General features: G+C 63.7%; 1 protein-coding gene across 4 annotated transcripts; it reads left to right on the top strand.

Annotated features, from left to right (window-relative positions):
• The first annotated feature begins 4,145 nt into the window (after nucleotides 1-4,145).
• SBF1 (SET binding factor 1) lies at nucleotides 4,146-22,557 on the top strand. 4 transcript variants are annotated; one of them, XM_055142999.1, is made up of 42 exons: nucleotides 4,146-4,310; nucleotides 6,491-6,576; nucleotides 6,822-6,959; nucleotides 7,048-7,200; nucleotides 7,296-7,406; nucleotides 7,573-7,596; nucleotides 7,737-7,842; nucleotides 7,925-8,057; nucleotides 8,165-8,273; nucleotides 8,352-8,465; nucleotides 8,557-8,634; nucleotides 8,767-8,880; nucleotides 8,961-9,089; nucleotides 9,175-9,273; nucleotides 9,365-9,569; nucleotides 9,683-9,795; nucleotides 10,088-10,237; nucleotides 10,781-10,849; nucleotides 10,934-11,092; nucleotides 11,162-11,424; nucleotides 11,870-12,042; nucleotides 12,116-12,189; nucleotides 12,262-12,457; nucleotides 12,571-12,698; nucleotides 12,868-13,046; nucleotides 13,118-13,254; nucleotides 13,328-13,535; nucleotides 13,636-13,832; nucleotides 13,913-14,050; nucleotides 15,972-16,049; nucleotides 16,273-16,454; nucleotides 16,524-16,706; nucleotides 16,948-17,049; nucleotides 17,271-17,456; nucleotides 17,539-17,665; nucleotides 17,834-17,964; nucleotides 18,040-18,270; nucleotides 21,276-21,383; nucleotides 21,471-21,682; nucleotides 21,770-21,857; nucleotides 21,928-22,059; nucleotides 22,154-22,557. In XM_055142999.1, exons 1-42 carry the CDS (start codon nucleotides 4,256-4,258, stop codon nucleotides 22,250-22,252), a joined length of 5,697 nt encoding a protein of 1,898 aa, XP_054998974.1. In that variant the 5' UTR covers nucleotides 4,146-4,255; the 3' UTR covers nucleotides 22,253-22,557. The 4 variants fall into 4 exon arrangements, with proteins under 4 accessions (XP_054998974.1, XP_054998975.1, XP_054998976.1 ...); XM_055143000.1 differs by lacking the exon at nucleotides 7,573-7,596; XM_055143001.1 differs by lacking the exon at nucleotides 15,972-16,049.
• The last annotated feature ends 25 nt before the right edge of the window (nucleotides 22,558-22,582 follow it).

Below are 22,582 nucleotides of genomic sequence, written 5' to 3'. Positions count from 1 at the left end.
AGGAGGAGTCTAGGGCTGGTCCTGCCCTGAGAAGCCGGGTTGAGGGAGCCTGGGGCGGGGCCTTCCTGGGAGGCGGAGTTAGGGGTGTTCGGGGCGGGGCCTACCTGGAAGGCGGGGTTAGGAGCCTGGGGTGGGGCGGAGTTGAGGAAGCCTGGTGAGGTGTCTGCCCTGGGAGGCGTGTCAGGGAGGAGCCTGGGTGTGAGGTGCCTGTCCTGGTAGTGGGAAGAATGGAGAGGGGGCTGTCCCTGGGGCGGGGCTAGTGAAGGGTCCGCCCAGTGCTCTAATTAGTGCGGGTGGAGCGTTTCTGCTGGGATGAGCAGGTCTCGGATCTGGGACCCTCTTATTGTGTGGCTGGTGACACGGTCCTGGAGCCTCATTCAGCCCTTTCTCCTAGGTGGAGAAGTGGGTGCAGGGGTGGCAGCAGGTTCAGCTGTGTCGAAGGCCGTATTTATAACCTCCCCTGCAAGTGTCTGCAGAGGGGAGCAGCTTTGTTTTTAAGGGGATTTCCAGGACCCGTCTTCAGTTGGCAAGATCCCCTGGCAACCATGTCCCTAAAAAGAAAAAAAATCTCCGGGCTGGAGTGATAGCACAGCGGGTAGGGCGTTTGCCTTGCACGCGGACTACCCAGGTTCGATTCCCAGCATCCAATATGGTCCCCTGTTCACTGCCAGGAGTAATTCCTGAGTGCAGAGCCAGGAGTAACCCCTGTGCATCGCCGGGTATGACCCAAAAAGAAAAAAAAAAATCTCAACTCTTGGGCTGGAGAGATAGTACAGCAGGTAGAGCATTTGCCTTGCATGTGACTGACCAAGGTTTCATCCCTAGAATCCCAGATGTTCCCCCAAGAACTGTCAGGAGTGATAGCTGAGTGAAGAACCAGGTGTTGCCCCTGAGCATCATGGAGGGAGCGGGGCTCAAAAAAAAAGTCTCAACCTCTTGAGAATTGAAAAGATAGTTTAGTAGGAAACTTACCACTCAGTAACCGAAACATAGTGGACACAGTGAAAAGGGAGACCTCCCTTCATGGTTCACAGCGCAGATCTGGCCATGGCCCCCTGCAGTGTGTGTGTAAGGGTCCAGCAGGTACATGTACCTAGGTCACGTGTGGTCTGAGGACTCGTGGGACAACTTGTGTCCCCTACTGACAGTCTTATCAGGAGCCCGTGTCTTTCTGCACGTGTTCACAGCCATGCCCTGACTCACTTCCTGGAAAGTGGAAATTCTGGTTGAGGCAGACACAGGTCTCCATGGTTCTCTACAGATCTGTGTTGAGGCAGACACAGGTCTCCATGGCTCTCTACAGATCTGTGTTGAGGCAGACACAGGTCTCCATGGTTCTCTACGGATCTGTGTTGAGGCAGACACAGGTCTCCATGGTTCTCTACGGATCTGTGGACCCCTGTTGGCAGAAAGTGCTGCTCTGTGCCTCTGCGAGGGGACCATCCTTGCCAAGACACAAGCACTGATGCGTGCTTGCTGCCTTCTCTGAGTATCTCTGACCCAGCTCTTGTCCTTCTGCCCCATCCCTCAGCAGCTCACTGTAGGACCCTGGCCTGCTGTCCCTCCTGCCTCATGCCAGGGAGCTCCTGGAACTGTCCAGATGAATAAGCCGACAAGTGCACTCACATTTGTCGTTCCCCCCAGCAGGACGGGCCGGCAGGAAGCTAGTGGAGGTGGGGGACAGTGGGTGCTCAGAGAGAGTCGAGGCTGGGCGGGAGGCTGAAGATGGGGTGTGTGGGAGAATCAGCCCTTCAGTTTGCCCATGCAGGGAGCTAGCAGGCCAGCCGGGCAGGTGTGTTGGCTGAGCCTCCAGGCTCAGGGACCTGCAGCAGCGAAGAAGGCAGATCTGCAGGAGAGTTTGGGGAGTGGTGGTCTGGGGAACAAGTGGGGTGCAGGGAGAGCAGGACACCCCACGTGGCAGTTCTGCAAGGACAGGCAAGACAGGGGTGCAGGGGGAGGGCCCCAGGGTGGCTGGATTCTGCAGCAGTTCTCCTCTTTTCAGGCTGCCACACCTCCCGGCACTCTGTCCCCCACAGGACTCCCAGAACCATCTTCCCAAAGAACAAGTGTGCTTGCATTAGTGGCTTGCCGTCATGAAAACCAGCGAGGGCCTGTCTGCAGGGGGTCATTCGCCAAACTTCTCCTTCACAGCAGCTGCACTAGAGGTTGGAGAGATATTCCTGGGGAGCAGAGCGCTGGCCTTGCATGTGGCTAACACCAGTCCTTGGCACCACACGTGGTCTGCTGAGCACTGCCAGGACTCAGAAATGACCCCCAAACACAGAGCCAGGAGTGAGCCCTGATCACTGCTAGGTGTGGCTCCGAGCCTTCCCAAACAACACCACACCCTGTCTGCACCACCAGCCTGTGGTTCTTTTGCCCATGAGATGGGGGACGGGTGGTGCCAGAGCCTGGCTAGAACAGACCCCAGTGTGTATCCACGGTTCCTGCCTCATGCAGCTCATGCTCCTTGCTCTGACTGTCCACAGGCCCCAACATTATCTCACCCCACCTGGGAGCTGCTGGTGGGCAGCAATGGCAGGCCCCACAGCTCTGGCAGAAATGCCAACAGTAGGGCAGGAGCGAGAGTCCAGTGGATAGGGCGCTTGGCTTGCATGCAATTCAATGCCCAGCACCTTATCTGGTCCCCAAGCACCACTGGGGGTAATTCCTAAGTGCAGAGCCAGAAGTAACCCCTGAGCAGCACCAGGTGTGGGCCCCAAACAACAGCAACAACAAAAGAAATGCCGAGAGTGGACTGAGCTAGCTCTTTATATGCGGGAGGCCTGGGTTTGATTTCTGACTCCAGTGGCCTCCAAACCAAACAATCACAGCAAGAATGCCCCAAAGTGGAGCAGTCTCCCTGGGTGCATTGGCCCCAGGCCACAAGGGACCAGTGGTTCAGGCTCCCTTGGGGTGGACAAATATGTGCGGGGTGGGTAAGAAAATCCAGAAGACAAACTGGCTGGACAAGGGTCCTATTTGTGTGTTCAAGGCAGGAGGGATTGGTAAGACTCTCAAGAGGGAAGGATTGCGTCTGTCTGTGGGGGGCCAGGCTGGTGAGCGGCGGGTGGCAGGAGGATCCTTGTGTTGAGTGTGGCTGGAGGCGCGGGGCGTGAGGGAGCAGCCTGGGCTGTGGGGTGCTGGCCCAGTGCTCCCTCCGCAGCTCCTGTGCGCTCTTTGAAGGGTGGGACCATGTGAGGCCCACTGCAGAAGAGGCTTGGAATTGCCCACACATCTGGGCTGGCCAAGGGGTGTATCTCCTAGAACTGGGTCATGAGGGCCTGTGGCCATTCTGCATCCCTGGTGCAAGGCCAGGGGGAGCTGGCCGGTAGGACTGTGATGGGGACAGTGACAGAAGTCAGAGTCACTGTGATGGGGACAGTGACAGAAGTCAGAAGAATGGCCCCAGAACCTGGAGGAGCTGGAAGGAGCCAGCTGGAGAGCACAAACCCAGACCCACTTTTGTTTGTTTGTTTTTGGTGGTCCTGGTGATGAAACCCTGTGCCCCCAAACCTACCCCTCTGACAGGCAAACAGGTGTGAGTCCTCTGGGGTGGGGGCGGCTAGCGGGGAGGACTTGTGGGTCCCCGCAGCGGGATCCGGACTCCAGCTGGAGGACTTGAATATAACTCAGAGGTGGCGCACAACAGACATGTCTTCGTCAGTGGCACTCGGTCCCCTTGCACTCCCCAGGGGCCTCGGGACGACGTGGTTCTCGCCACTATCCCCCAAACTCATCTGAACGCTGATCCCGTCCTGCCACTCCCTACCAGGAGACCGCGCACTTGACTTCCAGAGCTCTGAGTCTAGGGAGTGGGCGCTGTCGGACTCTGGGTGGCCCCAGCGCAGCCCCCAGAGAGAGCCGGGGCTCCGAGAGCCCACGCTGGCCCGGCGCGGCCGCCGTCGCTGTCACTTTCCCCGGGGCCGGGCCCGGGCACTGCGGGCGGCGCCCCGCCCCTGGAACCGCGCCCGCGCCGGCTCGACCAATCGGGCAGCGCGGCCCCGGGCCCCGCCCCCGGAACCGCGCCCGCGCCGGCCCGGCCAATCCGGCAGGGCGGCCCTGGGCCCCGCCCACCTGGGCGGGGCTCGGCAGCGCAGGCGCACGGCGCGGCCGGGCGGGCCGGCTGGCTGGGAAGATGGCGGCGGGAGCCGGGGCCGCGGCGGGCCGGGGGGCGCGGGCCGGGCCGGGCGCCGGGCCATGAGCGCGCCGCCCTCGGGTGCCCGAGCCGCCAGCCCGCCCCGCGCCGCTCGCCATGGCGCGGCTCGCGGACTATTTCGTGCTGGTGGCGTTCGGGCCGCATCCGCGCGGTGAGTGCCGGCGCCCCGCGCTGCCCTCGGCCCGGCCGGGCTGTGGGGCCGGAAGTGCGGGCGGGCCGGGCCGGGCCGGGACCGGCCGGGGGGCAGCAGCTCGGCCCGGCCCGGGCCCCCCGCGCCGTCGGGCCGGGGTCCCGCCGTGCCCTGGCCGGCCGCCTCGGGTCAGCGCCGGGCCGGGCCGGGCCCCCTCGGGCTTGCGGGCCCCGGGGAGGCGGGGGGCGGCCCTGAGGCTGGCAGGGGGTCTCCAGGGAGCCAGGGTCGGCTGCGAGTGTGGCGCGTCCCCGCCTCGGTCTGGACGCCTGGTCGGGTGCCGAGCCCGGCCCTGCTGCCCAGCCCGGCTGTGTCCACTGCCCGGCAGAGCTCCGTCCGAGGGTGCAGCCCTCCTCCCCGCAGAGACCTCCCGGCTTGCCTAGACGGCCGGGACCGCGCGCCCCGCCGGCGTCCAGGGCTCTCAGCGGCTCCCTGGGGTCAGGGCTGTCGGAGGATGGAAGAGGCATCCGGTCTGAGGGTGCTGGGGGGAGAGCCGGGGGCACACAGCACCCGGGACCCCTGTCCCGTCACGGGGCGGCTCCCTCCATGTGGCCTGCTGAGCAGCAGCATTCCTGGGCCCGGCTCTGCTCCCCACCCAGGCTCCAGCCTTCCCTCGGAGCAGGTTGGGGCTGTTGGGGTGACCTCAGCAGGTTCCTGCCCCGCCCCAGGAGCTGGGTGATGGGGAGGGGGCTGGGGGCCGGGACGGTGCCCTGCTGTCCCGGGGCTGGTGCCTCTGCCCACGGTGCGTGCTGGCCGGGCCGTCCCTCGGCCTCGGAGCCTGGCACGGTGACGGCAGCGTCACTGCGTAGATGACAGAAGGCGTGCTGTGTCCTCCGCCCCACTCGGGCCCGCAGCCCACACTGCCGGCTGCCGCGGGATGTGGCTGTGAGAGGAAGCGCCTGTCCCCAGTGTGTCTCAGGGGGCCCCGGGCCTGCTGTGACTCGCGGCTGCCTGAGGGCCGCCCGCCGAGCTCAGCGCCCCGGAAGCCGCCTTGGCTTCCGTGGAAGAACCTGTTTGCTGCTGGGGCGTGAGTGGGCAGGTGAGGCCGAGCAGAGCCAGGGGCACGTGCCTAATGGGCCCGTGGGGCCGGCAGGGCACGGGGCCCTGCCCATCACCCCCGAGGGTACCCCCCGTGGGGACAGTGTCTGTGGCTGCCTGCCCTGTGCGCGCCCTCCTGCCTGCTCTTGGCCTCTGGAGGGCTAGAGGTTGGCTCTTGCTGGTGTGGGCAGGGGCCAGCCCTGGCTCTGGGCCTGTGGGAGTGGCCCTTGGGGTCAGCCGGTGGCCCCCGGGGAGTTTGTCTCGTGGTCGTGGCGCCCACCTGCACCTCTCGTTGGGGAGGGGAGCGAGCAGGAAGCTGAGGTTTGTGTCAGAGTCGTCCGTGACCCCTCCGCTTGTCCCAGCCTGGCACCCCGCGCTGCTGCCCTGCTGCCCTCAAGGGCCGCCCCTGCCTCCAGCCTGAGTCTCGGGCGCCTTCCTGTCACCGGCGAACCAGGCTGGCTGCAGGCGGCAGCGTCCAGTCTACACACTTGTCCCCGTGTGTAGATCTAGTCCACGCCCCAGACACGCACGTGTGTGGGTGTGTGTCCTGGGAGGTGCATGACCCGTGTGTGGTGCAGGTCCTGTGTGATGGCATGTGCTATGGGGTGTGTGTCCAGTATGGTGTGTGTGCTGTGGGTGGTGGTGCGTGCTGTGTCTGCCTGATGCTCCTCTTCCCTCTGCATGCAGAGAGGGAGCTGAAGGAGGCCTGGACCCTGCTGCCCTGCCCCACAGGCGGCCGTCCTGGCCTGACCCCGGTCCTGCTCCTGGCTCAGAGTGCCTGGGGCCCAGGGCTGTGCTTGGCATTGTGTCTGCCTGAGGACAGTGATGTCTTCCCAGCATGTGCCCGCTGCGTCCACCTCCTCCCACTGGCCTCTCCCTGTGGTGTCTCGGGGGCCTGGGGCGGGCTGGAAGGTGCCCCCATGGTCCTGGAGTCTACACAGGGGCCCTGGAGGCAGGTGCACGTGGGCCTCAGGCTGTGGAACAGTCCGGAACTCCGGCCCTTGCTGAAGGCCAATGCTGGGGTGGGGTCTGGTTGGGATGTGGACAGTGGGGGAGCGTGTCCCCCTCTGCCATCCGGGCCCCGCCCTGACGCATGTCTCCCGCAGGGAGCGGGGAAGGCCAGGGCCAGATCCTGCAGCGCTTCCCGGAGAAGGACTGGGAGGACAGTCCCTTTCCCCAGGGCGTCGAGCTGGTGAGCGTGGGGCCCGGGCATGGGGACGCGGGAGAGGTCAGCAGCGCGGGTCCATGCGGGGTGGGCACTTGGCCCCCGCCCTGGAGCTCCTGAGTGCAGTAGAGGAGGCCCTCGGCCTGCCTAGTAGGCACAGAGCTGTTGCTCGTCCATGGGGCCGGGTGGCAGGCGAGGTGCCATGCCACGTGGGCCCTGGCACCCGGGCCTGCCCTGGAGCTGACTCTGGGCCACCCTCGCCCTCCTGGCAGTTCTGCCAGCCCAGCGGATGGCAGCTGTGCCCCGAGAAGAACCCTCCGACCTTCTTTGTGGCCGTCCTCACCGACATCAACTCGGAGCGCCACTACTGCGCCTGCCTGACCTTCTGGGAGCCCGCGGAGCTCACGCCGGTGAGTGGGGCTGTGCCTGGGGCTCCAGGAAGGCCCGCCCCGCCCTGCCGGGCTGTGCGTCACAGCCGGGGCTGGGCTTGGTCCGCAGGAAGCGGGGTGCCCCCCGGATGCTGCTGAGAGGGAGGACGACGAGGGGGGCCCAGTACAGCCCTCGCCCGCGGTGCCTGGCCCGCCCAGCCAGCTGTTTGCCCCGAAGACGCTGGTGTTAGTGTCCCGGCTGGACCACACGGAGGTGTTCAGGGTGAGGTGGACGGCCAGGTGCTGGGGGGCGTGGGGCTCCCAGCGGGAGGCAGCGCCCTGTTGGCTGTGTCCACGGCCTGGCCTCTGTCCTTGCAGAACAGCCTGGGCCTCATCTACACCATCCACGTGGAGGGCCTGAGCGTGGGTCTGGAGAACGTGGTGGGCAACCTGCTGACCTGCACCATCCCCTTGGCGGGCGGCTCACAGGTGGGTCTGGGGGCAGCTGCTGACCCTGGGTCCAGCCTCGCACCCCTGCCCCCTGCGGGGCCTCTGTTGTCTCCGTGCCTGTGGCATCCCTGCGTGTACCCCCTCAGTCCCTGTCTGTGTCCCTGTGCGCGTGTCTAACCTGTCTCTCTGCGTCTGTCCTGTGCAGCTGGAGTCTGTTGAGGACAGCGTGGTACGGATTCTTTGTTTCTTCTGCCGCCCCGCCCCGCCCGCCCCCACCAGAGGCCGTGGTCTCTGCAGTGCCTGCCTCAGGCCTCCGGCTCTCTCCCTGCAGGGGTCAGAGATGTGAGCACCGTCCCTCTCTCCCTGCAGAGAACCATCTCCCTGGGCGCCGGGGACCGCCAGGTCATCCAGACACCCCTGGTCGACTCGCTGCCTGTCAGCCGCTGCAGTGTGGCCCTGCTCTTCCACCAGCTGGGTGAGACTGTCTGTCCGCCTCCTGGTGGCGTCCGTGCTCGAGGGGCCCTCCAGGGGCGCCGCCAACCCTGTGCTCCCCACAGGCATCACCAACGTGCTGTGTCTCTTCTGTGCCGCCCTCACGGAGCACAAGGTCCTCTTCCTGTCTCGGAGCTACCAGCGGCTGTCAGACGCCTGCCGGGGTCTGCTGGCCCTCCTGTTCCCACTCAGATACAGGTGCCTGCCCCCTACCCTGCTCAGATACAGATGCCCCTGTCCACCTGCTCACACCCAGGTGCCCGTCCCGACCCTGCTCAGACCCTGGGGCTGTCCCTCTGTTGCAGCTTCACCTACGTCCCCATCCTGCCGGCTCAGCTCCTGGAGGTCCTCAGCACGCCCACGCCCTTCATCATCGGTGTCAATGCCGCCTTCCAGGCAGAGACCCAGGAGCTGGTGAGGTGCCGGGCAAGGGTCTCTTGGCCCACGCTCTGTGCCACTGGGCCTGGGGTGACCCGTGCTCTCCTCCTGCAGCTGGATGTGATCGTGGCTGATCTCGATGGGGGGACAGTGACCGTCCCTGAGTGTGTGCACATCCCACCGCTGCCGGAGCCGCTGCAGAGTCAGACCCACAGCGTGCTGAGCATGGTGGGCAGCGCAGGCAGGCGTGGGTGCTATGGGGCGGGCGGCATCCCGAGCCCAGGCGTGTGCAGCCCACCCACTCCCCCGGCTTCTGCAGGTCCTGGACCCTGAGCTGGAGCTGGCTGACCTGGCCTTCCCGCCACCCTCCACCACCACGTCCTCCCTGAAGATGCAGGTGTTGCTCTGGGGCTGCATGGCCAGGAGGGTGGAGCCAGGAGGCTTGGAGGGGCAGCACAGGTGCTGGATGGACAGAGGGGGACAGGTGTGCGGCCTGCACTGACCACTTGCGGTGGCCCCTGTGCCATAGGACAAGGAGCTGCGTGCTGTCTTCCTGCGGCTTTTCGCCCAGCTGCTCCAGGGCTACCGCTGGTGCCTGCACATGGTGCGGATCCACCCGGAGCCTGTCATCCGCTTCCACAAGGTAGGCGGGGCTGTGGGGCGGGGCTGCGGGAGCGGGGCTGCAGGGTGGGGATGGCAGGGACTGACCCCGCACACCCCTAGGCGGCCTTCCTGGGCCAGCGTGGGCTGCTGGAGGACGACTTCCTGATGAAGGTGCTGGAGGGCATGGCCTTCGCTGGGTTCGTCTCTGAGCGGGGGGTCCCCTACCGCCCCACAGACCTGTTTGACGAGGTACGGAGGGGCCTAGCCTGTGGGTGGGGTCGCCGCTCCGCCCTCCCTCCCCTCCCTCCGCCCTCCTGACTGGCCTCCTGCACAGCTGGTGGCCCACGAGGTGGCCCGGATGCGGGCTGACGAGCAGCACCCACAGCGCGTCCTGCGCCACGTCAGGGAGCTGGCAGAGCAGCTCTACAAGAACGTACGTGGAGCTGGGGTTCGGCTGTACCCTCGCTGCCCACGCCCACCCGTCTGAGTACCAAGAAGGTGGCTGACCCGCCTGCTGTCCGCAGGAGAACCCGTACCCGGCCGTGGCCATGCACAAGGTGCAGAGGCCGGGTGAGGCCAGCCACCTGCGGCGCACGCCTCGGCCCTTCCCCCGCCTGGATGAAGGCACTGTGCAGTGGATCATGGACCAGGCCGCGGCCAAGATGCAGGGAGCACCCCCCGCCGTGAAGGCTGAGAAGAAGACCACTGTGCCCTCAGGGCCCCCCATGAGTGTGTGGCAGGGATGGGGGTCGGGAATTTGGGTGGCCCTGGGCGGAGGGGTTTGTGTGTGGAGGGGAGCCTGCAGCTGGCCCTGGGTCCAGGCGATTCATCTCTTCTCCCAGCTGCCATCCTGGAACGGGGCGGTGGACTCCATGGCAACAGTGCACGCCGGCTGGAGGTGGTCCGCAACTGCATTTCCTATGTGTTCGAGGGGAAGATTCTCGAGGCCAAGAAGGTGGGTGCCCCGTGCTCTGATGTTGGCTTGAGAGCCCTGGGGGGTGGGCAGAGGTCGGGCCCCTGTGGGCCCCACGCATACTCTGTTGGGCCCTGTCCTGTCCGTTCCACCCCGTGCTCCATGTCCCTGACCTGGGACCCTTGTAGGGCTCCGGGCCTGCTGGAGCATCTGCCCCACTGGCCAACAGCCAACACTCCTGCTGTGTGGTGTGGGCCCTGGGCGGGGACCTGGGTGGAGTGTCCCTGTGGAGGCCGCGCTGCCTCAGCCCCCGGCCCTCGGTCGCTGTCCTCAGCTGCTCCCCGCCGTGCTGCGAGCCCTGAAGGGGCGGGCGGCCCGCCGATGCCTGGCCCAGGAGCTGCATCTGCACGTGCAGCAGAACCGGGCCGTGCTGGACCACCAACAGTTCGACTTTGTGGTCCGCATGATGAACTGCTGCCTACAGGTAGGACCCCTCATGTATCTGGGGTCAGGCTGCCCTGTTCTGATGGGACCGCCCTGGTGTATGGTGGGATGTGTGCGCGCACATGCATGGGCATGCATGTCATGTGTGCTATGCATCATGGGGAGTTGTGAGCAGGTTTGAATGTGCACGTACATGTGGCGTGTGCATGTGTGCTTTGGCGTGGGAGATGTGTGCATGTGTGCAGGCATCTCATTAGGGAGCACTGCGCACGTGTGGCATAGGGTGTACACGTTGGCAGTATGCACATGTATGAGGATATGGGGAGGTACGTGCACATACGTGGGTGCTGTGTGCACACATTGCATGGGACAGGGAGGTGTGTGTGTATGCATGTGCAAGCAGGTAGTGCACATGTGGGCAAGTGGTGTGGGAGGTCTGTACACTTCTGGGGCAGTGTGTGCATCTGGAGTGGTGTGGGCATATGTTTGAGAACGTGTGTGAGCACGTGTGGGAGGTATGTGAGCACAGCTGGGCAGTGCGTGTATTGGGCGGCTTAGGCAGGCCCAGCACTGGCCCCTCCAGGACTGTACCTCACTGGACGAACACGGCATCGCGGCTTCCCTGCTGCCCCTGGTCACGGCCTTCTGTCGGGTGAGTGCCCGAAGCCTGGGGTGCCCCTCCCTGCTTGGACGACTGCCCCAGTGACCCCGACACCCCCCACTCCTCCCTCTGCAGAAGTTGAGTCCTGGCGTGACACAGTTTGCGTACAGCTGTGTGCAGGAGCATGTCGTATGGAGCACGCCGCAGTTCTGGGAGGCCATGTTCTATGGGGATGTGCAGACCCACATCCGGGCCCTCTACCTGGAGCCCACTGAGGACCAAGACTCCTCCCAGGTGTGTGGGGTCTGTCCAAGCTGGGAGCCTGGGGTCGTCTTAGCCACCACTTACCTGTGGGCACTGCAGGTAGGAGAGGCACCGCGTGAGGACAGCCGTTCGGCCCTGGACGTGGCCTCCGAGCAACGGCGCCTGTGGCCGACCCTGAGCCGGGAGAAGCAGCAGGAGTTGGTGCAGAAGGAGGAGAGCACGGTCTTCAGCCAGGCCATCCACTACGCCAACCGCATGAGCTACCTGCTACTGCCCCTGGACAGCAGCAAGAGCCGGCTGCTGCGGGAGCGCGCGGGCCTGGGCGAGCTGGAGAGCGCCAGCAACAGTCTGGTCACCAACAGGTGGGGGCGGTCACCAACAGGTGGGGGTGGTCACCACCAGGTATGGGAGATCTTCACCAACAGGTGGGGGTGGTCACCAACAGGTGGGGGTGGTCACCAATAGGTGGGGGTGGTCACCAACAGGTGGGGGTGGTCACCCCCAGGTATGGGAGATGGTCACCAACAGGTATGAGGGGTGGTCACCAACAGATGTGGGGGGAGGTCACCAATAGGTATGGGGGCAGTCACCACCAGGTATGGGGATGGTCCCCGACAGGTGGGAGACTGGTTACCAACAGGTGTAGGGCTTGGTCTGTAACAGGTAGGGGGGCTGGGCTGTAACAGGTGGGGGTCTAGTCTCCGAAAGTGTGTGTGTGGGGCTTCATCAGTAGGAATGGGAGGGGCATGGGCGGGCTGTGGGGCAGCTGGGGGAGGGGGCCTGTGCCCACTGCTCCCTCCTGCCCAGCATGGCGGGCAGCGTGGCGGAGAGCTATGACACGGAGAGTGGATTCGAGGATGCAGAGGCCTGTGATGTGGCTGGCACGGTGGTGCGCTTCATCAACCGCTTTGTGGACAAAGTCTGCACGGAGAGCGGGGTCACCAGCGACCACCTCAAGGGGCTGCATGTCATGGTGCCAGGTACGGGGTCTGGGTGGGGACTCTCTCACAGGGGCAGCGGGGTCAGGCATGGGAAGTGTCTGTCTTCTCCCAGACATTGTCCAGATGCACATCGAGACGCTGGAAGCCGTGCAACGCGAGAGCGAGCGGCTGCCATCCATCCCGAAGGTGAGGGGTCACCCAGGAGGGCGGGGCAGGCGTCTGGCCCCGCCACAGCCTGAGCTACTCTGTCTGTTCCAGCCGAAGCTGCTGCGGCCGCGCCTGCTTCCCGGGGAGGAGTGTGTGCTGGACGGTCTGCGTGTCTGCCTGCTGCCCGATGGGCGAGAACAGGCCACAGGGGGCAGTGGGGGTGGCCCTGCCTTGCTGCCTGCCGAGGGAGCTGTCTTCCTCACCACCTACCGGGTCATCTTCACTGGGATGCCCACCGACCCCCTGGGTGAGCACTGCCCCCATGTCCCCCACGTCCCTCCCTGGGTCCCCATCTCTGCGGTCCTGTTGCCCTGAGACCAGGCTCCCTCCCACCCTGACTGCTCCCCACCCTGCCCCAAGTGGGGGAGCAGGTGGTGGTCCGCTCCTTCCCGGTGGCTGCGCTGACCAAGGAGAAGCGCATCAATGTCCAGACCTCCGTTGACTCGCTTCTGCCGGATGGACTACAGCTGCGCTCATGTACCTTCCAGGTCAGGCTGGGGGCGCTGGGGTGGGCTGCAGGGCCTGGCCTGGGGACTTCCAGGCTCCACCGCTGCACTGTGGGCTCTCAGTTCTCGGGATGCCTCTCGGGAGTGGGGGGACACCTTCGGGGTAGGGGCTGCCGTGTGGAGTGGCTCCTGAGGGTCGTGTCTGGTGCAGCTGCTGAAGATGGCCTTTGACGTGGAGGTGGGCCCCGAGAGCGCCGAGCTCTTCCGCAAACAGTTGCACAAACTGCGCTACCCCGCCGACGTGCGGGGCACCTTCGCGCTGACTCTGGGCTCTGCCCACACGCCCGGCCGGCCACCCCGCATCGCCAAGGACAAGGGGCCATCGCTCAGGTGCGCCCTGTCCACAGCCCTGGCCTGGGTGGTGTCTTGGCCCTCTCACTCACTGTGCCACCTGTGCCCAGGACCCTGTCCCGGAACCTGGTGAAGAACGCTAAGAAGACCATGGGGCGCCACTATGTCACCCGCAAGAAGTATAGCCCCCCGAGCTGGGAGCAGCGGGGCCAGCTGCCCCCAGAGGACCTCGAGGACGAGATCTCAGGTGGGTCTCAGGAATGTCCCAGGGTCGGGGCCGGTTGGGCAGTGTGGGTGACCCAGTGTTCCTCGCTGCCCAGTGTCAGAGGAGCTGGAGCCCAGCACGCTGACGCCGGCTTCGGCGCTCAAGCCCGCGGACCGCATGACCATGAGCAGCCTGGTGGAACGGGCATGCTGCCGGGACTACCAGCGCCTGGGGCTGGGCACCCTCAGCAGCAGCCTGAGCCGTGCCAAGGCTGAGCCCTTCCGCATCTCCCCGGTCAACCGCATGTACGCCATCTGCCGCAGGTAAACGCCAGCCAGCCAGGGAGGCAGACAGGGCCTCTAGCGCTGTGTCCCCCCCCCCCCCCCCCCCCGCCCAACCCTCACGCCCTGCGCTTCTCCGCAGCTACCCAGGGCTGTTGATCGTGCCGCAGAGCGTCCAGGACAACGCCCTGCAACGTGTCTCCCGCTGCTACCGGCAGAACCGCTTCCCGGTGGTGTGCTGGCGCAGCGGGCGCTCCCGAGCCGTGCTGCTGCGCTCTGGTGGCCTGCACAGCAAGGGCATGGTGGGGCTCTTCAAGGCCCAGAATGCACCCTCCCCAGGTACCTCCCGCCCTGCCCCCGCCCAGCCCGGCTCCTGGTACCCAGTGCCCGGTCCCCTTCCCAGCTCCCTCTCCTTTCAGGACAGTCCCAGACTGACTCCAGCAGCTTGGAGCAAGAGAAGTACCTGCAGGCTGTGGTCAGCTCCATGCCGCGCTTTGCCGACGCTTCCGGACGCAACACCCTCAGTGGCTTCTCCTCGGCCCACATGGGCAGCCATGGTGAGGGACAGCTGGCTGGGAGGGCCACCTGAGCCTGGGATGTCTCTGCCATCTCCCTGGCCCTGTCCCCACAGCGGGGTCCAGACCGACTCCTGCCCTCAAAGTGTGGGGGCGGGTGTGGCCAGGGCGAAGCCCCCTACCATGCACTGTGCAGAGGGGTGGGAGAGCTGGCCTGACCTCTGGGGTCACGTGGGGGCCCCGGTGCAGCGGGCACATCTATGTGTGCTGGGCGTGGGGAGTCACTGACAGGAGGGAACCTCTGAAGGGCAGAGGTTGTGGGCAGCGCCCTCATCCTCCCTGCAGTTCCCAAACCCGCAGAACCCTTGGACCCAGATGGGCATGTGGGTGCTCCAGCCCGCATGTGCAGACCCACTCTTAGAGGGCAGGTCCTGGGACACAGCAGCCAGCCCACTCCCGTGCCCTGTGCTCCGTCTTCCTGTTCTCCATCCCCGTGCTCTGCCCCCCGTGTCCCATTGCTCATGCCCCATGCTCTGTCCCGTGCTCTAGCCTCTCTGCTCCATCCCCCGTGCCCTGTCCTTGTGTCCTGTATCTCATGCCCTTTTTCCTGGCCCTGTGCTTGTCACCTGTCTCCTGTCCCATCCCCATCCCCATGCACTGTCCCTCATCCATGGTACTTATTCCCCATCCTGTCCCCCACCCACTGTCCCGTGTCCCCTGTGTATGCCCCACGCCCTGTCTTCCATCCCATTTGCTCCATCCCCCGTGTCCCATTCTGTGCCTTGTTCTCGGACCCACCTCATATCCTCTGTGCCCCATCCCTGTGCCTGTCCACTGTGCTCGACCTCCCTGTTCCCCGTCCACCATGCCCTTCCCCGTGCCCCATCCCTTGTACCCTATCCCCTGTCCCCTGTCCCCCATGCTCCATCTGTGCCGCTCCCCATCCCATGCCATCTCTGCCCCATTCCCCATCGTTTGCCAACCATGCCTGGCCCCTGTGCCCCATCCCTTATCACATGCCCCGTCCTCACGCCCCGCTCTTAGCCTGTATCTTTCCTGCTGACCTTCTGCCTGGGTGGGGTCGGCTGCATCTACACTTGTTTCCCATGGTGGGGGGTCTAGAAGGAGTCTGGTGTGTCCCATAAAGTTGGGTAGGCAGGGCGACCTCAGCCCCCAGCCCAGAGCCGTTGTGGGCTGTGCTCCTAGCTCCCCTGTTCTGAACAGCCAGACCTATGTGACCGACCAGAGACTTGATGGGCCCGGGAGGGGCTGTAGTGCTGGGCAGTCCCTTACCCTCCCTCCCTCCCTCCTCCTCCCGCTCCTCCTCCTGCTCGTTATCCTCCTTCCCTCCTCCTATTCCTCTTCCTCCTACTCCTCCTCCTCTTTTTCCTTTTCTTAAAGCTGCCTCCTGCTCCTCCCAGGTGTAGCCTTATCCCTGTGTGCTTCCTCCTCCCTGGCATAGTCCTGCCTCAATTGAGCTCTGCCAGACTCTGGGTTTAGTGCCATTGCTCCCGGCTCTCCTGATGCTGCCTTTGCGTGCACCAGGGGCACCACCTGTGGGTGCTCATCGGTGCATGGAGAAGCAACACCTCCCTAAGTACCTGCATTTCGGAACTTCCCAGAAACCCGACATGGGGTGGTGGGGGCAGGGTGGCAGCAAGAGAGGCTAAGACACTGGTGAATGGGCCTCCCACTGCTGCTTGTCTTCAAAGAGCAGGGGCCAGGGCCGCCAGGGCCACCAGGGCCACCAGCCTCTCAGGCAGTGTCTGGGCAGTGTTCCAGACCTAGAGAGCAGGGCACTCAACTCCTGTGCCTGGTGGAGTCTCCTGCCCATGCCCCACTCTGCTCCCAAGCCTGGGCACCAGGGGAGGCTGTGGGGCACCGCTCCTGTTCTTCACTCCGTCCATGCTGGGCGCCCTGCAGGCCGGGCCAGGCCTGAGCCTGTTCTCTGCTGTGCCCCCAGTGCCCAGCCCCCGAGCCAGGGTCACCACGCTGTCCAACCCAATGGCGGCCTCGGCCTCCAGACGGACTGCGCCCCGAGGTACTGTACTGGCTGCCCAGGCCAGCTCCCCACCCAGCACCAACGCCCCACGTCACCAAGTGCGCGGGCACTAACGGCCCCATTGCCCCGGCACTAACAGCTTGGTCCCCAAGTCCCACCCACCAGCACTGATGGGCACAGACAGACCCCCTTGCCCACCTGGGGCGCCACCTAAGTACATGGGCCTGACCCCGCTGGACCCTCATCTGGGTTCTCTTTACAGGCAAATGGGGCAGTGTCCGGGCCAGTGGGCGCAGTGCTGGGCTCGGCGCAGATGTGGGCTCACGGCTGGCAGGCAGGGACATGCTGGCACCCCCACAGGTCAATGGCGCCCCACCCGACCCTGGCTTCCTACGCCCCCAGCGTGCAGCCCTGTACATCATTGGGGACAAAGCACAGATGAAGGTGAGCATTTTGGAGTGGGGGCAGGAAGGGAGAAGGTGTGTGGGTGTGGCTGACCATGTGGACCCCCAGGGTGTGCGGCCGGACCCCCTGCAGCAATGGGAGCTGGTGCCCATTGAGGTGTTTGAGGCGCGGCAGGTGAAGACAAGCTTTAAGAAGCTGCTCAAGGCCTGTGTCCCTGGCTGCTGCCCCGGTACCGACACAAACCCGGCCTCCTTTCTGCGTGCGCTTGAGGACTCTGAGTGGCTGGTGCAGGTACCATTCTGCCCCGTGCCCCATGGGGCCTCTGCCTGATGCCCAGCAGGTGGGCCTTGTACTCTCCTGCCAGGAGACAGGCAGGGCCTAGAGAGAGCAGACTGTCAGGCTCTGCTCTGTAGAGGCAGCGGGTTGGCAGTCTGCATGGGGCACTGGAACCTGCCTCCAGCTGGTTGGTGCAGGGGTGCTGAGGACTGGTGTTGGGGGCTGGGGTGGGGTGCTGAGGGCCGTGCTCCTACAGATCCACAAGCTGCTGCAGGTGTCAGTGCTGGTGGTGGAGCTCTTGGATTCAGGCTCATCCGTGCTGGTGAGCCTAGAAGATGGCTGGGACATCACCACCCAGGTGCGTGCAGGGGCTCGGTGGGGAGAGCACTGAGCTATCACCACTCAGGTGCATGCAAGGGTGTATGGGGGAGGGCACTGGGACATCACCCAGGTTAGTGTAGAGGTGGGGTGGGGAGGGCACTGGGACATCACTAAGGTGAGCGTAGGGGTAGGAAGGGTGCTGGGACATTACTCAGGGATATGTGGGGGGTGGGGAGCTCACATCACTGCTGCTGGCAGGTGGTGTCGCTGGTGCAGCTGCTCTCGGACCCCTTCTACCGTACCCTGGAGGGCTTCCGGCTGCTGGTGGAGAAGGAGTGGCTGTCCTTCGGCCACCGCTTTAGCCACCGTGGGGCTCACACCCTGGCTGGGCAGAGCAGTGGCTTCACACCCGTCTTCTTGCAGTTCCTGGACTGCGTGCACCAGGTGGGCAGGGGACAGGCACTGAGGGGAGGGGACAACTTTGGTCCTGCCCTGACCTCTGACCTCTGACCCCTGACCCATGTAGGTCCACCTGCAGTTCCCCATGGAGTTCGAGTTCAGCCTCTTCTACCTCAAGTTCCTTGGCTACCACCATGTGTCCCGCCGCTTCCGGACTTTCCTGCTCGACTCGGACTACGAGCGAATAGAACTGGGTGAATGTCATGGGGCACACTGGGCGGTACGGGGGGGCCCAGCTAGGGTGTGGGCAGGGGCTGGACAAAGACCAGGAAGTGGCCAGACGTGCTGGGCAGGGGTCTGGATGTGGGTGTCAGACAGGGGTCTGCCTTTGGGTGATGTGGGCTCATCTCTGGCTCTTACAGGGCTGCTCTATGAAGAGAAGGGGGAGCGCAGGACCCAGCAGGCGTACCGGTCCGTGTGGGAGTATGTGGAGTGGCTGAGCAAGAGGAACCCTGTGTTCTACAACTACATGTATGCCCCTGAGGACACAGAGGTGAGGCTCAGATGCGAGTCGGCGTGGGCGGCTGGGTGCCCTTCAGCCCTGCTTTAATACCTGCTACATCCCCAGGTTCTGCGGCCCTACAGCAATGTGTCCAACCTGAAGGTGTGGGACTTCTACACGGAGGAGACGCTGGCTGAGGGCCCCCCCTATGACTGGGAGCTGGCACAGGGACCCCCAGAGCCCCCCGAGGAGGAGCGGCCAGATGGAAGCGCGCCCCAGAGCAAGCGCCGTGTCGTGTGGCCCTGCTACGACAGCCGGCCCCGGGCCCAGCCTGATGCCATCTCTCGCCTGCTGGAGGTATGTGCATTGCGTGCCCTGGACACCATGTGCATGGGTGCAGGCGTGTGTGCACAGGTACAGGCATGTGTGTAGGAATATATGCATGGGTGCAAGTGTGCTTTCATAGGTATAGGTTGCATGCAAGTGTGTGCTTGGGTGCAGGTGTATGTGCATAAGTATTGGTGTGTGCATGAGCACAGGTGTGCGTTCATGGGTATGGTTGTACGTGCACTGGTATGGGCGTATACATGGGTGTGGGTGTGTGCACAGGTGTGGGTAGTGCATGGGTGTGGGTGTGTGCACAGGTGTGCCTGCATGGGTGTGGTGTTTGTGCATGGGTGAAGGTGAGGGTGTGCATGCATGGGTACAGGCATGTATAGGCATGTGTACATGGGTGCAGCCATGTGTGCAGGTGTGTGTAGTCGTGTGCACAGGCTTGTGTTTGGTTGCTTCTCCTAAGTGCCTACCTAGCCTGCACCTGTCATGTCTGTAAGCCATGGTGAGCTGAGGTCACTGGGGCCCATGTACTCTTCGTCATGGAGGCTTGAGCCCTGTGGGAATTCGCACTTCCCAGGGGTGCCTGCCTGGTTGCCTATTTTATTTTATTTAATTTTTTTGCTTTTTGGGTCACACCTGGCGATGCACAGGGATTACTCCTGGCTCTGCACTCAGGAACCACCCCTGGCGGTGCTCAGGGGACCATATGGGATGCTGGGAATCGAACCCGGGTCGGCCGAGTTCAAGGCAAACGCCCTACCCGCTGTGCTATTGCTCCAGCCCCCTGGTTGCCTATTTTAGCCATCTAGTCTCAAGCAGATGTGACAGTGCAGACACCTCTGTGTGTGTGTGTATGTGCGCATCTTCGCATGCGTGCTACTGCTATCCCTGGTGGGCCTGTCTCTCTACCCTCGGGAACCAGGCTCTTAATCGGCTGGTGGACACAGGTAACCTTTTCTCTCCTGGGCTCTGAGGTCTCAGGCCCGGCTTTGTAGTTGACTGCGAGGGCAACAGAGCAGCCGTTTCCAGCCCCCACAGTCCTGATGACTCAGCTCTGGGAGACTGTCAGAGGGACAGTCGGCCACCCACGTCCCCATCCCTTTGTGGAGGCTGATGTTGCGATGAAGGGGTGCCTTGTGCACACTGTGGGGCTCCCCAGAGGTGGCACACCAAGCTGTGGTGCTGGCTGGGGCTTGTGCCCTCAGTAGAGGCCCTAGGCTGTGCTCATGCTGGCCAAGGACTGTGGGATCAGTCCAGGCACCCGACACGTGCAAGGCCAGTGCTCTGTTCTGAGCCTTGTCCTCAGCCATGGCATCTTTTACACTTTTTCTGTCATGCTGCTCACTAGGGTGCCCCTATTCTGTGAAGCTCATAAATGTCTTGCTGTGGGCAGCTCACGTGGGACCCTGGGTCTTGCCCATGGCCTTGCCCGAGTCGCCTGCCTGATGTGCCCGTCCCACCGAGTCTGCACTCGGGCCCCCAAGTGCTGGTTTGACTGTGGATCATACAGCCTGTTCCTCTAACTGCATTTGAGGCGCTCATTCATTCCTCTTTGGTCTTCAAGACTTTTCCTTTCTGGAGTGCTCAGGCTCACTTCAGGTGAGAGGTGCTTCATGTGTGTGTTGTTGGCTATTCTCACTCTGCACCTAACCTTCCCTGGCCAGAGGTTATCTAGTAGAAATGACTGTGGGCACTGTGGAATGGAACATTTTTTCCCCCTCCAATTTTCAAAGCCAGGGCCTGAACTTAGGTCACATATATGCAGGTATGTATGCTTTACCACTGAGCCACATCACGCTCCGAGCCTCTCACTTGCCCTGGGTTTTTTCCCTCTGGTCAGGTTTCTTCGGCTGCTGGACCTATTACGTGCCCAGGGGATTGTGTATAGTGCCAGTTTCAAGCTAACTGCAGTTGGCAGCACTCAGGTGGCTTTCAGCCCCTTTGCTCCTTCCTGCTGCTTAAGTCCTGAAGAGTGTCCTCACCCTGGGCAGCTGCAGCCTGGCTCCTTCGGGGGACCTCTGTGTAGTCCTGTCATAGTGGCAGCTTCTGTTGTGATCAGGCTAAAGGGCAGGATTTCTTTCCTGACCGAAAATGGGGCCAGGGCTTCTCCAGGCTCTTTGCAGCCCAGTGCTGGGTCACCCCCTGATGTTCGCAGGGTTAGCTGTTTGGTTCTTGGGGACCTTTCACCACATACATTGGGTGATCAGAGTATAGACCCAACTGCACTCTGCCAGCCCTTGGGGCCTCTTGTCTAGCACATTAACCCCCCAAAAAAGACTCAGGAGACCCAGGCCCACTTCTGGCATCTGGAGACAACTTTGGCTCTGGCTGAATGGAGAGCTGTGGTGATGGGGGGATAATGGCTGGATGACAGGTGACCGGGATGATTGCTGGGTCTGAGGTGACAGGTCTGAAGCGACAAGTGCCAGGGCAAAACAAAAGGTTGGGGTGACAGGGATGACTCCCTAGTTCAAACCTAGTGGGTGTCAGCGTCTTCCTACTGTTTTCTGTGACAGCGGCATATCCACGCTAAGTAGAGCTGGTGGTGTTTTTGGCTTCCCTTCTGGGGCTTGGGGTGGTGATGGGTTCTGTGGCTGCACCCAGGAGTGTTCAGGAGTGACCCTGGCTGTGCACCTCCCCTCACCCTGTGCTGTGTCTCAGCACCCTGCTGCATCTCTGCCGGCTGGTTGGGGGTCCTGTCTGTCTCTCCAGGGTACTGTGGGGCCTGTGTTTGGCTCATCCTGCTTGAGGTTTGTGGCATTCTCCCCTCCTGCCCCCCCCCGCCCAGGTTTTGATTTTTTGAGCCCATGAATGGTACTCTGGGACTCCTGGCAGTGCTCGGGGGACCCTGTACGGTGCCTCACAAGCCCAGGTGGGCTTTGAGAAAGCCTGCACTTACCCGCTGCCCTGACCATGGCCCTGTGGCACTTCCTGAGCTGTTTGGTGCCTCTTGCTAGGGGTGAAGCTGCTGTGTCCCTTGACCTGCCTCTGGCCATCCTTGACTGAGTCGTCCTCTCTGCCCGTAGGAGCTGCAGAGACTGGAGACAGAGCTGGGCCGGCCTGCTGAGCGCTGGAAGGACACGTGGGACAGGGTGAAGGCCTCGCAGCGTCTCGAGGGCCGGCCTGAAGGCCGTGTGAGTGAGGAAGGGTGTGGGGCTGGGTGGGCTGGTGGTCAGCAGAGAGGCCTTGGCCCTGACATGGGCCTCCTGTCCCCATCCCAGGGCACCCCCAGTTCTCTGCTCGTGTCCAGCGTGCCCCACCACCGCCGCTCGCTGGGCGTGTACCTGCAGGAGGGACCAGTGGGTTCTACCTTGAGCCTCAGTCTGGACAGTGACCAGAGCAGTGGCTCCACGGCCTCCGGCTCCCGCCAAGCAGCCCGCCGCAGCACCAGCACCTTGTACAGCCAGTTCCAGACAGCTGAGAGTGAGAACAGGTGCAGGCTCCGCTCAGGCTGCAGAGCGTCTGTGGGGGGAGGCCATGGCGGGGTCCAGTGACCACTGCCATACTCACCTCCCCGCAGGTCCTACGAGGGCACCCTCTACAAGAAGGGGGCCTTCATGAAGCCCTGGAAGGCTCGCTGGTTCGTGCTGGATAAAACCAAGCACCAGGTGAGTGGCAGAGGGCAGAGCGGGGGCGCCCACAGTGGAGAGGGACCGCCCTGATCTCCTGTCCCCACAGCTGCGCTACTATGACCATCGCGTGGACACTGACTGCAAAGGCATCATCGACCTGGGCGAGGTGGAGGCTGTGTTGCCAGGCACACCCACCATGGGCGCCCCCAAGACCGTGGACGAGAAGGCCTTCTTTGATGTGAGCACCTGCTGGGTGGTGGTGGGGGCCGGGGCAGGGGGGCGCCAGGGTTGTGGAGGGGAGGACACTGGAGTCAGCACCTCACTGTCTCCAGGTGAAGACGATGCGCCGCGTTTACAACTTCTGTGCCCAGGACGTGCTGACAGCCCAGCAGTGGGTGGACCAGATCCAGGGCTGCCTGTCTGATGCCTGAGCACCTTGCTGTGTTGTCGGTCTAGACCACTAGGGGTGGGCAGGGCCCCCCGGCCATGTTTACAGACCCCCTCGACAGTATTGAGGCCCCCCCGCCCCCAAATGTGTGTACAGCCCCCTGCCCTCCCCACCTGCTGGCTCTAACCTACTTTGGAGTCATGGCTGAGGGCTGGCCACGGTACAGCCCTCGTGGTGGGTCTGTAAATAGTCCACTTCTGCCTGCCCGTCCACACGCTGGCCCTGGCCGGCCGGCCCCAGGCCCCGCTCCTAGAACCAGAGTCTATAAAGAGAAGGAATCGTGCTGCACGCCTGCCTCGCTGTCCGCCGCCAC

Source organism: Sorex araneus, chromosome 6 (assembly GCF_027595985.1).
Source record: "Sorex araneus isolate mSorAra2 chromosome 6, mSorAra2.pri, whole genome shotgun sequence".
NCBI classification, from domain to species: Eukaryota; Metazoa; Chordata; class Mammalia; order Eulipotyphla; family Soricidae; genus Sorex; species Sorex araneus.
This window is presented reverse-complemented; position numbering and strand designations above follow the sequence as displayed.

What these genes read in the sequence shown, in the direction of transcription:
- SBF1 (XM_055142999.1), top strand. Translation starts at nt 4,256, where the DNA reads ATGGCGCGGCTCGCGGACTATTTCGTGCTGGTGGCGTTCGGGCCGCAT. An exon ending in CCCACAGCGTGCTGAGCATG is followed by an intron (nt 8,466 to 8,556) that starts GTGGGCAGCGCA and finishes CGGCTTCTGCAG; the next exon opens with GTCCTGGACCCTGAGCTGGA. An exon ending in GGCTGCCATCCATCCCGAAG is followed by an intron (nt 12,190 to 12,261) that starts GTGAGGGGTCAC and finishes TGTCTGTTCCAG; the next exon opens with CCGAAGCTGCTGCGGCCGCG.